We start from the raw sequence: 14,569 nt of genomic DNA, 5'->3' as shown, positions 1-14,569 counted from the left end.
TGTTCTTAGATGACCATTACAACCTCGACCCGACAAAGCGCTTGATCACAAAGGCCATTACTTACGCCAAAGGATGGGGTGGTTCTCATAAGAAAGCTCCATTCCGAAGAATGGCTGGTCCTGCTGGAAGTCGTGGATGTTGATAGCGACATCAGCTGGCTGACCAGGAGTGGCGAGTGGATCCTAGGACCGACTACAGGGGACGACAGACTGGAAGAGCAAAGCGAGTTGCAGTGGTTAAAAGCGTTCGTCATTTTCACGGGTACCGGACATGACGACCTCTCTGTTGGCGGACCCGTTAGGTCTCTGTTCGGGTTCCTGGCAGATCCCGGAGACTGGGACGGACTCAAAAAAATAAAAAAAATAAAAAAATAGGGTTTTGCGGACCGAATGTTGGAATGAGCAAGGCGACCGCAATTTGGAGACCAGAAAGTTGACTGGGTGGAGAGGGGGTGGAGAAAAGATGGATGGCCTTGGTGATTTGCCAGTGGTGCAATGTCATTCTATGGGAGTGGAGGAAAGGTGAATGGTCACATTTGTTAACGAGCTGGGGGTAGTGACATGTCAGACAACGTAATACTGAGGCCCATGGTGGTGGGGGTAATCTTACTTGTAGTTTCTTTTCTTGCGTCTTTTTTTCTTCTTGTTATATGGAGCTCATTAGGGCTTCACTGGATTTGTAGATGTAGATGTGAGGTAGCTCGGCAATTTTGTGACAAAATGCACCCGCTTGGTATATGGAAAGAGACTCCTATGCAATGCAAATGTGCAAAGGGCCACTAAGGCAGCTACGAGTAGGCCTTTCTTTCAAGAATCTCTGAAGTCCTCACGCTACATGCCTTCTATGCACCGCTCTGCTTGCACAACATTCAAAAGTACAGTAAACAAGCAACAAAAGTATGCATATCAACAGTTTCTAAAACCCCCTCAAAAACTCCTCCAAACTTATCGGCTTCCTCACAGCATTATTGATCCCTTCATGATACGTAACCCAAACCCTGTCCTTCTTTTCTCCGTCGGCCCCTGTATTTTTCGTTCCATTCCCACTTGAATCTTTCAACACCGGCTTGGGCACAATAATCCTCCCGAAAAAGTCCTTCTTGACTGCTATCTTGTCCTGCTGCTTTAACATCTCCAGCTTTTGTAGATGATCAGGGGTATTTTCCTTGTTGTTGTCATCAAAATGGGGGATGATACCGCCGCCGGCTCTGAGCCGTGCCTGGCGAGAGGCTGTTTCTTTTGCGGCAATCGTCTTGGCCAGCTCCTGATCCAACACTTGGCGGACGGCATATCGTGTCGGTGGTGCTTGGGAAAAAAGGAACTGGGAGGCAGACGCCGTCTCGAAGGTGGCCAAGGTATCCAAGTCTCTGAATCAAAATGTCAGCGTGTGTACTGTGGTAAAAGTGGGGCCAAGAAAAAGGGGCAAAAACTCACGGCTCCATCCGGTACACCCACGTCGTCCTGCCCACCAACCCGCCACTACTGTCTTCAATCTTGCCTTTGTGTAACTGAATCCCAACCTCGGCCAGCACGTTGGCTGCTCTTCTCACCATGGCCTTTTCGCCCTCTCGCCTGACGCTCGCGATGGAACCGGTCTTGTCGCTCCCCCCAATAACGACAGGCTTAACATCTGGTGACACCAAGCGGACGAGATAAGGAAGGAAATCGGTGGCGATGTCTTCTGGGCTGCGGAAGGATCGTGATAGTGAGGGCGGTAAAGAGTCCTGGATCCCCTGGAGGATGGCGCGGTTGAGCTTTTCTGCCTCGCGCGCCTCGTAGTCGGCCCTGGGGCCGGAGAAGGGGAGGGGAGGTGCCTCGTTGGGGTCGTCTTCACCCCATTTCCTTTCGTGCGCAGCCGGCTGGTGACGACGCGCGGAGGCAAAGAGGTGGTGGCATGCCAGGACGGGTTGGGAGATGTATTGCGCTAGCTCCCACTCTTGGGCCGAGAAAATGCGGGAGGAGCAGGTATCGTGGAAGTGCATCCATTCGTAGGCGATGTCGGGCTTGGTCAGGAAGGAGTCGTCGTTGAAGTCACGGTTGGGGTATTCGAGGAAGATCTCTGTCATGATCCGGTCAACCTCTCCGCTCGTGTCAATCATCTCACGCAGGCGAGACATGGCATATTTCTTGGTTTGTTCAGAGATGCCTAGCTGGGCCTGCGGTTGCTCGTGAAGAGCATTCTTCTTCGCGGCGGCGGGCAGGCTCTGTTTGGGGAAGCCAGCGCCTTCTTGGAAGATGCGGTTGACGATTTCTCTGACGCCGCCGCGACCAATGCCTCTGGCGCCTCCTCCTCCATGAGCTAGATCTTGAATGACATTTTGGTCTATCCATTGCCGGGTAAGAGAAGGCGTGGCTTGTTTTGAGGTTGCTTTGAGCCTTCCGGCAACCCATTCTCCCACCACCATGACACCTCTCAAATCTCCCTCGGCCGTACTTTCTGCACCCTTCCGAACATCTTGCCCACTGGTCATTCCCCAAGCAGCCTCACATAGCTTTCGTGCGGCATCCCGGTCACAGGGAATCCCCTCCTTCTCGAAAACAGCCTTCAACCTGGTCACCACGGCTTCAACAGTGGGTTTCCCCACATGGATAACCTCTGCCACACCAGATTGTCTGAGTGGCCTAAGAGAAGGATGGTAGACGTCGTTGCAAATCAGGATGAGCGGCCTCATCTGGCGGAAATCGTCCCCTTTCTTCTTCCCTCCTCCCTGTCCCGAAGAATTCTTCTGATCGGTAGTGACAAGATCAATAAGCGCCCTAACAAACCCTCCTTCACCGCCTGCTCCGGATCCAGAAACCACGCCGTCCACCTCATCCACAACCACACATATTGGCCGCGCAATCTTGTCTCCTTTCCCGGTCTCTCCCGCCTTCTTGTTCTCAAGAGTTCTGACTGTTTCGGTTCCCAAGGTTGTCCGGATGCGCCCCTTGACTACATCTTTGCTTCTGTCGTCACTTGCATTGATCTCGAGAACGTCGTATCCAGCCTGCCGGGCACACACGTGTGCCAGCGTCGTCTTGCCAAGACCTGGTGGACCATGGAGCACGAGAATTTTGCGGTGCAACCGTTCCTCCTCTTCCTGACCTTGTTGCTGCTGTTGACGGCGAGCAGAAGGACGAGTCTTGGCTGTGTTAGGAAAGACGATTGGATCCCATTTCTTGAGCCAGCGTAGCACTTGACGATTTGTCAGGTCATCGCCAACGAGGTCCATAAAGTTCCGGGCTCTGTATTTCTCGGTCCAGAGAAGTGTCCGCCGTTGCTTTTTCGGCTGCGCTTGGGGTTCAACGGACAGCAGTGGCTTGTCTGGGTGTACAGGGGGCGCAATGGGCACCGTCGTCTTCTTCCGTGGCTTCGCAAGCTCCTGAGCGGCCTTGTCCATGAGACTGTGTATGTCGATACCAAAATAGCTCTTCTTTGCGCGGCCTTCTTTTGTTCGGGACCGTGCCGCTACAATTGTTGCGTAGGAAACGGACTCGGTAGGTTTGCGCTCGCGGATCGGGATCGTTTTTCCGGAGCATGTTGACATGCCGTAGGGGGCGGGAACGAACTCGTCATCCTGAAGAAAATCGGGCAAGGGTTGTGTTGGCTGAGAAGGGAAGATTTGCGTGGCTTGGGTTCCAAAGAGACGATCATAGCGTTCTGCTTCTTCCTCCGACTCCTGGGGCGGTTGGCTCTCTGGGGGCGTTGTCTCTCGAGTCTCGTTGCCATCATGCGCGGTTACTTCGGAATTCTGGGTGTCGTAGTTCAACATTCGCCGCTTCGGCGAGGGCTGTTGTGTAGTATCGTCATTGTCGTCTTCGTCTGAATCGTCGTCTGCGAGGAATCCAGCAAGAACGCGGGGCTTGTGCTGCTTCGGTGGTTCTGCTGGGCGAGGTCTCTTGGCTTTAACAGGAGACGAGCTCGCTGGGAAGGTAATTGGGGACGACGGGGCTATCATTGTAGATTTAAAAGAGTGTTGATATCCCAGGTGAGCTGGCCAAAGTACATGGCACGTAAAAAAGATGGTGATGAGTTGTCGCAGCTCCAAATTGTCAAGACTGCGTTGCGCTGTTGTCCTGGGAGCGCGGAAGACGCGCTCAAAAAAGTGGACTCGCGACCCGCGACGCGATCAATTAAGCGGGACAGTCGTAGTGGTTGGTCCGTGCACACTCTGACCGGTGTATTTCAAATGAATTTCCATGTACCATGGATCGAAAGTTACGTGTAAGTGCACCTTCAGGACTTTCTCAATCCATATCTTTGAGAGGATGTCAAAATTGCCCGAACACATTTCCGTTTGATGATTATTAAAGAACAGTTTCTTAAGAGAATCGGGCTTTTACATAGAAGATACCAGAATCACCCCAGAAAGATTATACCACGACTGCTTACCACTGCATCCCAAAGAGAAAACATCAACCCTCCCACCCATCCATCCCCTCAACTGAACCTCCCCAAACTAGCCCACCCACTGATTCCCCCAGCAACCCCAACCGCAATCCACCGCCACTGATTTCTCTTCACCCACCCCATCACCAACTCCCTCATACCCGTCTCCTCCCCCCATTTCTTACTCCCCTCAGAAGCAGTATGCCCGTTGACACTAGGAATAATCCACCCCTTCTTCATCCCCTTGATTACAATCTTCCCCGTTCCCTCACCATCCTTCAACAACCTAGCCAGCCGCCATTTGCACGCCCCGTTGATCCCCGTCTCAAAGTAGTAAAACGTCACTGCGAGAACACCCCACAGAATCCCAGCAGAAAGCAGATAGAGCCCTCCCTGAAGTCGAGTTTGGGAGTGATTATACCAGAGGTAGACATTGGAGAGCGCGGCGGAGTTGATGATAGGAGGCACCCAGTTCGGGCCCTGGCGGTAGATGAGATGCCATTGCTTAGCAAGAAGTTTCTCCTCTGTTTGGGGAGAGAAGACAGGAGATGTGGCGAGGAGTGAGAGGGTTGTGGAGTGAGTTAGTGTGATTCCTCAAGAAAGTTAGCATCGTGGGTGTGATTGAAATGGGACGGGGATGAGCTGACCGGTGTAAACAGCCGGGCCAAAAATGGCCGTCCACTGGGCAATGGGCTGGAGCGCGAAAGGCATCTTGAAAGCTGGCTGAATCTGGTGATGCTGCTGACATGAAATTCAAACCGAAGTGAGATGGGGGGTCGAGGTTGAACTGCGGAGGTTATGGTACGAGAATTGGTCAAGTAGAGCTGACATGCCGTGACACCTGATAGGTGGACTCGTGGGTTGCACACAAAGCACAACATTCCTGTACCCCGCCATCATGATTCGACACGATATCTACCAAACCGCATACCGGCACGGCTGAGTAATCACGAATGGAAATAAGGTTCAGACGTTGGAGTGGTAGCCGCAACCCGATGTAGAGAGGAGGCGCGGGTCGATCTCGATATCTTTCGGCTGTCATCTTGGGTACATGGCAATAAAAGCAAGGTAGTGCCGCGATTCCCGCGACTATGGTTCGGGACCGAATTTGGTTGTCTAGGTGCATATGCACGAGCCTCCAACAAGAACTAAAGCGTTTCAACTACCATTTGAGTTGCTCATCATGCTCATGTTGGTGTGGTAAAAGTCACATCACGTCGAGACCATTCCGTTCGAATAAATAGGTAATCCAAAGCCATGTTCAGATCCATTATCTACCGCAATTTCAGGTATCATCATATCCCATCATGTCATTATATCCCAACCAACGCCTTGCCAAACAAAATCAAAAAGCCAACAAAGACCCGCTCTTGATCTAGAAAACCTCCAAGCTAGAGTCTTCCGTGTCCCTTCTTCTCTCCAGATTTCTCACCACGCTTGCAACCGCAGTCCCAACATCAATGTGGAAATATGGCCTATTGACACCATAGATCGGCGCCAATCTTTTCCCACTTGGTCTCGACTCGCCAGAAGAGACGGGTGCAATCTCATCACGCTTCTCACCAGAGCCAGCGTGACCAGCCTCCAAGTCCACATCCCCTGACCCTCTTTCCTTCTCATTCCTCCCAACAGTGACATCCGGATCAACCCCGGCAACAGCCACAACATCCTCCCGGCCCCCCCCTGCCCTTTCAATGCCATGGCCTCTGTCAACTCCAAACCCAGCTGCGACAAGCGCCCGCTTGGTCCACCGGTTTGTCACACCCGCAAAATACCACTCCACAACCTCGGGATCTGTGTACTTGTTGAACTGAGTCCTGAGATCGACAAGAGCCTGGGCGGCAGTCACATCAATGGCGTTTACAGCGCTGAAATCAAGGATGATGGCCTTGAGCTTGGGCTTGGAAGCAATCTCCTCAGTGTCCACAACCTGACCGCGACGCGGGCCTGGATCATTCCAGGGGCGATCGCCGATTTTGTCGTACTTGTTGAGCTGCGTCCTTCGAGTGTGCTTGTAGATATACACCGTCATCTTGTCCAAGTGTCGTGCGCAGTTGACGTAGTTCAGACCTTCGTTGAATCGGTAGATGAAGACGCCGGGGTACGGTGATGTGATGGGAACCTGCGGGTTGGATTGGTCACGGCGGCCGAGATCAAGGTACGCCGAATGCTTCTCGCCATCCAGGGCAGATTGGTCGACATTCTCCTTCTTGAGGATACTGTCCCGGCTGGCGTGCTGCAGCTGAACACGGCCCAGAAAGCTACCTGGGCTTTTCGCAATCCTCCAAAGCAAAACAGCCCCAGACGCAGCGATTGTGACATAGATACCATTTTCAATGGAGGTGAAGATGGAAACAAACACGCCGGCGAAGAAGATAACAACTTCGAGAGGCGATGTCTGCCAGTACTTGTACACCTCCCGCGGAGGTGTGATAAGATCACCGACAGCGTGAATGATGATTGCTGCCAAAGATGCCGAAGGAATGTAGAAGAAAACCGATGTGAGCGCGTAGAGTGCCAGTAGCACAATGACGGCTGTGAAGATGCCGGCGAGGGGGGTTCTGACGCCAGCCTTTGCCTTGATGGCTGTACGCGAAAACGAACCGGTGGCCGGATAGCCTCCGAGGAATGGCCCAAAGACATTGCTGAAACCTATAGCCACCAGCTCCTGCGAAGGGTTGATCATGTAGTTGTTGACACGCCCAAAAGACTTTGAAATCGCGATGTGCTCGATCAGCAGGACGATAACGGTGACCGGAAGATGAGGTGCGATGGCGGACAAGATCTCAGTGTTGATTTCAGGAGCACCAACATGTTGGAAACCTGGACACGACACAAGTCAGCCAAATCTCTGAGGTGTATGGTCAAACGTAGCCACTTACCACTTGGGACAGTGCCGAGAATCTTGAACTTGGCATTCTTCTCATCCGACACGCCTCTGTTGACCAACCAGCTCACGAGAATGTACAAGATGACGATGAAAGCCATGCGGAGGGTGGATATGAAGAACCACATCTTGGATCTGGTGGGGCTGCGTTGACCCATGAAGCCGCAAAACCAGCGGATAAAGTAAAGACCGAACAAGGCCGACAACCCCATTGCAGCATCAAGCCTGGTATCGCCCAGGTGTTTGAGGGTGTTGATAATGACTTTGTATGTCTCCTCGCGAGTCTTGACAGTCGAAATTCCCATCATTGTCGGCACCTGTCCAGCGGCGATACTGATGGCAGAACCAGTCATGAAGGCGCCGATAGCTGTGAGCGGAATGAATTCGACGATGAAACCGAGTCTGGTAAGTCCAATAAACAGCAGAATCACGCCTGAAATCAAAGCCAGAGCTCGTGCAATGACCTCAGCCTCGAGTTCAGGCTGCGTTGCTCGGATGTCGAGTATGATGTTTCCAACAATAGTGGACATCACTGCAACGGTCTAGACTTTTGTGTCAGCCTCTTGATCATAAAGTCCAAAGTGATATCAGAAGAACTCACGCCGATTGTGATATCCTTTGAGGTGGCAAAGGCCCAGTAGAGGAAAAATCCCACGAAGCTGGTGTACAATCCGAACTGGGGGGGCAGATTGGCCAAACCAGCGTAGGCCATACCCTGAGGGACAACAACAAACCCGACAGTGATGCCTGGGAAGGTTTGTCAGACACAGCTGAATCAGTGACTGGCAGGCAGTGCTTACCAGCAATGAGATCTCCGAGTAACCATGTCAAATTGTAGTGAAATATCCAGCCCCAGAACGGAAACAGCTCCCTGAAGTAGTGTTTGATTCCGTCAGCGGTGGGCACCAGATGAGCCAGAGCCTCCTTGGCCGAGGGTTCAGACTCGAGGTAGAGTCCATCGTCGTAAAAGTCGGCGTCATGGAGCTCATCCTCGGGACGGATCCCAAGGAATCGCTTCACACGACTGGCGGTGGTGTTGTGAGCCATGGTTGATGTCCGGATGGCTGTGGGTCTGGGATCAAGCAGCGGAACGAAACGGACGCTGGGGAAGTCTTATATCTTGAGAATCCCCGGCCGCTCCGCTCAATCAGGAAAACGTGTGAGCGATAATCGGTATGAGCTAGAGTGCGTCTTCTGCTAGTCTCTTGGGCCCACGGTAGGCGAACGTGCAGCAGATGGCGTCGGTAGACAGGGGTGCAGCCAGGGTCTGGGATCCGATAATCGAGCACGAGCTCAGAGGCTGAGGTGTTTAAGCCCACTAGAAGGGCTCAGTTTCGTGGAGGGCAGTGGGATCGCTCGCTTTTCGGTGGTTGCTGATCCACCTGAAGCGCGGGAGACGATGACACACCCCAATGCAGGAATCCCACTATGTTTCTGTGATAGGAAGTACAAGCTGCAAAAAGGCGGCAAAGACCGTCGTGGTGGAATTGATGAGAGACGGACCAGTCCCCTTTTTGTGTTACTATCCCATCTCTGGGTGCTGGACCCTGCTCTGTCCATCGCAGCGGCATCGATGACATTGATGTGTGTATCGGATGTTAGTGGGTGGAGTCATGTCGCCTGGCTTCTCCGAGACCGCTAGAGAGGCTCCTAAGCAATGGAGACTCGGTCTTGCGGTACAGATATTTTTGCCATGTCGATTACGGGGATTCCTTGATTAGTGACCGTATTTCCGGGGTTTTGGCAGAGCTCCGCTGCCCCAATTCGCACGCCATAGCAAAGCCTGTCATTTGGCGGGTCATGGTTGGTGTATTTGCCGGGGAACAAGTGGTTTCTTTGCAAGATTTTGCATCCGTTGCCGTCACCAAGGTCCCCCTTGCCGATTTCCCGTTGATCGCTCGGCTCTATTGCTGCACAGGGGCGCCCTACGCTAGGGTCGAACGTGTCAGCGGCATACTCAGGATGGGAAAGACATAAAGAACCAATAAATGCTTTGCGCCTTTCAAAGTCTTCGAAAACACCCTCAAGAACCCCCTTTGTATTTACATCTTCTCTGCCTATACAACTAACAAATCTTCAGATGTCGTTGTCAACAGTGGCTCGGCAGACGTCAGACAATGGCGCAAATCTCTGGGCATCGTCAAGGTCCCGGACGCCATGGCGGGACCAAGACTTTCCCCAGGAAGCTTGTCTGTGACACTGGACCAAATCAGCTGGGACTAGGGGGGATTCTGTGCTTCTGGTCGATTGTGAAGCGCATGCTGGAGGACGCCACGATTTTTCTGGTGTTTGCTATCGTCTTGGCTGGTGAAGGCGTGCTGGTCTCACTTTCGCGTCGATGGCGTGGAGTTGTTGTCAGTGTTTGGGGCTGTTTGACGGGGCGTGGGGTAGGTGGGACCTTTGATATGATTGGCCAGGACACCCTGCCCACTGCTCTTAAAGGAAGGTGCTTGCTCTCCACCCCTTGTGTCTTCTACAGTTGGTTAGACATCTTCTCTCGTCTTCATCTAACTGTCTCAACATATGTCTATTCTCCTAGCATTTTTGTTCTCGTCACACAGGACAATCGATGCTCTCTCGACTCTCGATGGTCTCATGAAAATCACCCCCGTCTCTCCTTGCCTCAAATTCACATGTGGGCTAGACTGAATCGCGTTAGGCAGTGTGGGGGACGCACACGGAACTCCATCCGCCCAAAAAGCACAAAAGGCCAGACCCGCCCACCTTTACGAATGACGACATTTCAGGGATTCTCTTGCGCAATCCATCACGACGAATGAACACCCAGCCGGGCGTCCACCAGCATGCCGCCAGCGTTCCCTTCAACCAGCTCACGAGCTCACACACACCGCATCAGTGAGCCGGGTCCAACAGAATGGTTCGATTGCAGAATTGGAGAATCGAGGATTACATGACTGAGTCCACAGCCATTGGAAGAGTGCGAGATGACGGTATGAAGTTGGGGATTTGAGGGGTCGGTGATGTTGCTATGGACCAGACGCCTGGCGTCTCTCGCCAAGCTGCTTCTCGCCCGAGACTGAGAAAAATCAACAAAACCTTGGAATGGAACGATGGTCAGCTCTTCCGCTTTGTTATCGAACGCCGGGATGTGGGAGTGACGAAGATGACGGAAATACTGATCAACAAAAAAGAACTGACGGGCGGCCGCGATGGGAAAGGAAGATGCAGGTGGCAATATGATGACGGTGGCATCCGGCCTTCTGCTGCTCAGTCTGTGAAGTGTGCATCGTGGAGGGGCCGCGGAGACGTCAGTCACAATGATGTGTTGGTGGGAAGGGTGCGTTATGAGATGTCTTAGGACATGGGGGCACTCCTGAGCTTTTTGTTTCTGGGAGACGAGCTGCCAAGCACCATCACCCTCAACATTTTCAGACATCACTAAGCGAAACGATCACCAGATATCAAAGGGCGTGGAGTGGTTCTCAATCAGCTTGTCAGTGGGTTCTACTGTGGCCTGGGTCTGGAGCAAGCGTCTTGTCGAGCAAGCGAGCCAAGTCAATACTTCACGAGTCTGGACCGTTCCCGGCACTCTGGACATGGCTCGTCTCCAAAATCAAGGGTTTAGGCCGATGGGGCGTGGAAAGCGAGCTGCCGGTACTGCAGCAGATCCCAAAAGCAATGATGCTTCACGCTTCAAGGTGGAACGCAGTCATCATGTTTAGAGGGTGGTGGTGGAAATGAGCTAGCGTCCAAGACTATCCAGTCAAGAACAGGGGCTGCCGTGGCGCTGAGCACGTCTTCTAACGCGATGCGAGGTGAACAAACCCTTTTCGGCTTGTTGGAATGAACAAGGACCCCGATGCTGCCCACCTATTGCAACCGGCTGTCCCAAGCCTTTACGTTCTCTTTACGTGAATGCTCTTGGCTCCCCCAACTTGCTGCCAATCTTTGCAGACCCTCGCTTCCTTTCTTCCCTGTGAGTGTCTATTCTGCATTGCCAGCCAACGCCACCGCAATGGGGGCACTCATTGTACAGCCCGGAACTACAACGGACCGAGCCTCGGTGAATTGGAGTAGCCTAGACTTATACCCTTCGCATCTCTCTGATGATGATCAGCCCAAACCGCCTCCCAGAGATGGTGTGCTCGAGTCCATCAATCGCGAGTTAGGCAACAGACGCAACAAGCGCACGGAATGCACGACAGCCTTCTTCTTGCATACATGACCCGGCATGTAACCCACTGGAACACGCCTGTGCATCACCGATATTATTCGCATTGTCCATGCACAGATACTGGAACCTGGACTTAACGGACGCGACTGGAATTAACGGCAAATACCCTGGTGACGTCGCTCGTCTTACTCCAACATGCATCCCAGCCTTGCGGTCTATCGCCCTGATTCAGGGCCTGACAGCTCGTTCCCAGAGAGGCACTTGGACGACCCGATGGACTCCCCTTCAGAATGGCCTGGCCAGCAGGATATCGCACATTTTCCTCCCATCAATCTTGACTTTGCAGAAGCTGGTCTGTCGAAGATAGAGAATTTCGAGTCAAATAGCACATCTCTGTGGCCACAAGGATGGATGAACCAACAACGCTCGTTGCTTCATCGTCAGCAAGTATGTTTTCAAGTTGGCTGATTGTTGTTGGCATGCTAAACCCCTGGCTACAGATTTCTATTCACGCCGGATCGATCGAGTTACCCATATTACATCCTTCCTTTCGGCAGACAACTTCCCCTGTTCAAGCCGAATGGGACCTATTTCGTGCGTCTTCAGAACAGTCCCCGGGGCATTTTCAATGGAACGCCCCCCCACGACGGTCAACCACCGAGGAAGATTCCGATTCCAATCAAAGTCAGCACGACAGTGTTGAAGAATTTTGCCCGCCTCTGTCAACATGGAACGCCACACACAAAGCCAGGCGACGAAGTGCACATCGTATCACCAAACCCACTAGATTGCCCGTCGTGCCAGTCGTTCCTCAAACCATCATGTCCGACAGACAACCCAACGAATCAAGCCCAGATCTGTTCGATTTCACGAGCACCAATATTTTCTGTGCTCAGCCGAGTCATGATCCTATGGTTTTGAACCATGGAAATGGTGCCACAAACTTCGCCTTATCTCAAGGCGAGGAGTTCACTGCGGAGAAGGTCCATTCGAAGCGCATCGCACACAAACTATCCGAGAAGACACGGCGGAATCGGTTGACACTTGCAATACGAGAGATTCAGAAGCTCCTACCTTCGGAAAGTGATCGGGACGACATGCTACTACCAGACAATGAGCTGCTTATCCGGCCAGGCGTCCCGAGCAGCAAGCTAGATGTGGTCGAGATGGCTATTGGTTTTATCAGAAAGCTCAAGGAAGAGAATGTCGACATGACAAAGAAGCTGCGGGAACTTGAACAGAAGTCAGCACAAAAGTGTCGATGTCAGAAGGAGGAACATGGCCAGGAAAAGACCCCGCCGGTGGAGGAGCCAGAAGATCAAGCGAAAGAGTAGTGGTCATCTTTATATCAGATCCACAACGGTGCGGCTAAGCGCATCGTGGCTTGATGAGGTTTTGAATGTCTTGAGTCCAGTATACCATGACGGATAATGAATAATGGAACAAGAATTGCAGTGACGTTGGCGAGTCCCCTCGCTGCCATTTCAACACTTCAAGCCTGTTTTCACAGACTCATTTGTCCGCCTTCTAAAGCTCGTTTCGGATCTATTCCACAAGACCTGCTATCTGCGTTACGGACCCTGTCGAGCATCTTTCAATGCCGTCTAAGAATGATTTGATGCACACTGTTCGAGACATGCTTCCAGTAGTATATCGTTATGACCTACTCAAATCAGCTTTGAAGATCTTTCTCTCGTATCCATCGCTGACTTTGCTCTCTTCCAGCACCAGAATAGGAAACAGAGATTCTGATCAGTGGCAGCCTTGCTGAGCGGGGCAAACCTGAACGTGGGATAATCTAAAACCATGGGGTCCTCAGTGCATGCTAGATGGGGGTTCAGCTCGGGTACAGTAAGCAGATGACCCCACACACCTCGGTGGGTTTTAGGCGTGTGCTTAAGCGTACCTAGGGTCTTCCCAAAGCTCTCTTATCCCATAACTCTTTTCTCTTCTTCTTTTCTTAAGCTGAGCTTTCCTGCAGCAGCCTCGATGCACAAAGCCCAGTGATCATTCTAGCGACCTTAAGGCCGATGAGAATGCTGGCAATTTGCTTGCCTTTCAATTTCTGAGACAGAAGGTTTCTCGCAAACCGCAAGCGCCAAACAGGGCACAGAACAGGCAGGTGATCACACGACAGCCTAGACCACTCAAAGACACGACGTTACGTAACACCTTGCCTGGCACCCCTACCACTTGATCTTAAACTCAGACTGTTCTCTCCTCCTCCCCGCAGTCACAAGTGAACACGAAGGAAGAGGTCCCAGTCAAGTTAGGTGGTCTGTGGTCATGAAAGGTTTCCGTTCATCCGAAAATTCATTACCCCACGCGTGTTTCGGAGAAACAAAGAGCCTCATGGTTCGGATTGTGGGCAGACCGGTCTGTGGCTCTCGCCGTGAGCCGTATCCCGGTGACCGATCGGGGGGAGGAGGGAACCAAAGGGAGACTGGCTCAAGAATCTCCAAGAAAGCCAAGGGAACGGCAAGAAAAGCCAAGATGTGACATGTAGGGCTCTGGGTTCGCTCACTCCGGAGCTTCCCGTTCAGAACTGTTCACCCCATTCCCACTCACCTCACCCATCTGTGCCAAGGGACGAATGGAGGAGGCCGGACTTTCGCCCGCTGGACGCTTGGGAGACTCGTTGCCAAGCGGGGGCTAAACTTGAGGAGATGGATGTGCCAGAGGGTGGCGGAGGAAAGGGGAGAAGGAGAGAAAGAAATGTGAGACACCACACAGAAGAAACAGCAGAGAAAGGTGGAAAACCCCTCAGGCAACCAAAAGGCGCGGGGAGGAGCGGACGCAAAACAAGGAAACCACGGCAAAGCCAAAAAGGAAAAAGGGAAAAGAGGGGGAAGGAAGGGAAACAAACCCCGGAAAAACAAAAGGGCGGGCACAGCCACAAGGAAGCCACAGGCAACGGGGGAGAGAAGGGAAGCAACGGCAGAGGACAGAAGGGGGGCACGGGGCAAGGCAGGCAACCCGGAGGGCAAGGAGGGGCGGACAGCAACGGCAAGCGCAGGGCACCGGGCACCGGCGGGAGCGGCCAACAAGCACAGGGACAAAACCAGGAGCAGCAAAGAGACGCAGGCCCAGGCGCAAACGGGCACGGCAGGGACCAGCCACAGCGCACCGCAACACCGGGGCCCAAACAACCGCCAGGAAGGGAACGCGGGAACCGCCA

The 14,569-nt window shown here is 52.7% G+C and overlaps 4 protein-coding genes across 4 annotated transcripts; 1 reads left to right on the top strand and 3 right to left on the bottom strand.

The window, feature by feature from the left end:
- Positions 1-916: 916 nt before the first annotated feature.
- On the bottom strand, positions 917-3,938 carry PODANS_1_23490 (uncharacterized protein; the record flags this gene model as incomplete). Its single annotated transcript, XM_001906640.1, has 2 exons — positions 917-1,367; positions 1,435-3,938. The coding sequence occupies 2 exons, from the start codon at positions 3,936-3,938 to the stop codon at positions 917-919; spliced, it is 2,955 nt and encodes a 984-aa protein (XP_001906675.1).
- A 482-nt stretch (positions 3,939-4,420) lies between these two features.
- Positions 4,421-5,250, bottom strand: PODANS_1_23480 (uncharacterized protein; the record flags this gene model as incomplete). The annotated part of the gene is made up of 2 exons (XM_001906639.1): positions 4,421-4,963; positions 5,017-5,250. 2 exons carry the CDS (start codon positions 5,248-5,250, stop codon positions 4,421-4,423), a joined length of 777 nt encoding a protein of 258 aa, XP_001906674.1.
- A 494-nt stretch (positions 5,251-5,744) lies between these two features.
- Positions 5,745-8,303, bottom strand: PODANS_1_23470 (uncharacterized protein; the record flags this gene model as incomplete). Its single annotated transcript, XM_001906638.1, has 4 exons — positions 5,745-7,192; positions 7,252-7,798; positions 7,858-8,003; positions 8,057-8,303. The coding sequence occupies 4 exons, from the start codon at positions 8,301-8,303 to the stop codon at positions 5,745-5,747; spliced, it is 2,388 nt and encodes a 795-aa protein (XP_001906673.1).
- A 3,495-nt stretch (positions 8,304-11,798) lies between these two features.
- On the top strand, positions 11,799-12,725 carry PODANS_1_23460 (uncharacterized protein; the record flags this gene model as incomplete). Its single annotated transcript, XM_001906637.1, has 1 exon — positions 11,799-12,725. The coding sequence occupies one exon, from the start codon at positions 11,799-11,801 to the stop codon at positions 12,723-12,725; it is 927 nt and encodes a 308-aa protein (XP_001906672.1).
- Positions 12,726-14,569: the final 1,844 nt, after the last annotated feature.

Source organism: Podospora anserina, chromosome 1, assembly GCF_000226545.1.
Source record: "Podospora anserina S mat+ genomic DNA chromosome 1, supercontig 6".
NCBI classification, from domain to species: domain Eukaryota; kingdom Fungi; phylum Ascomycota; class Sordariomycetes; order Sordariales; family Podosporaceae; genus Podospora; species Podospora anserina.
The sequence above is the reverse complement of the archived record's forward strand: the minus strand, read 5'-3'. Positions and strand labels throughout refer to the sequence as shown.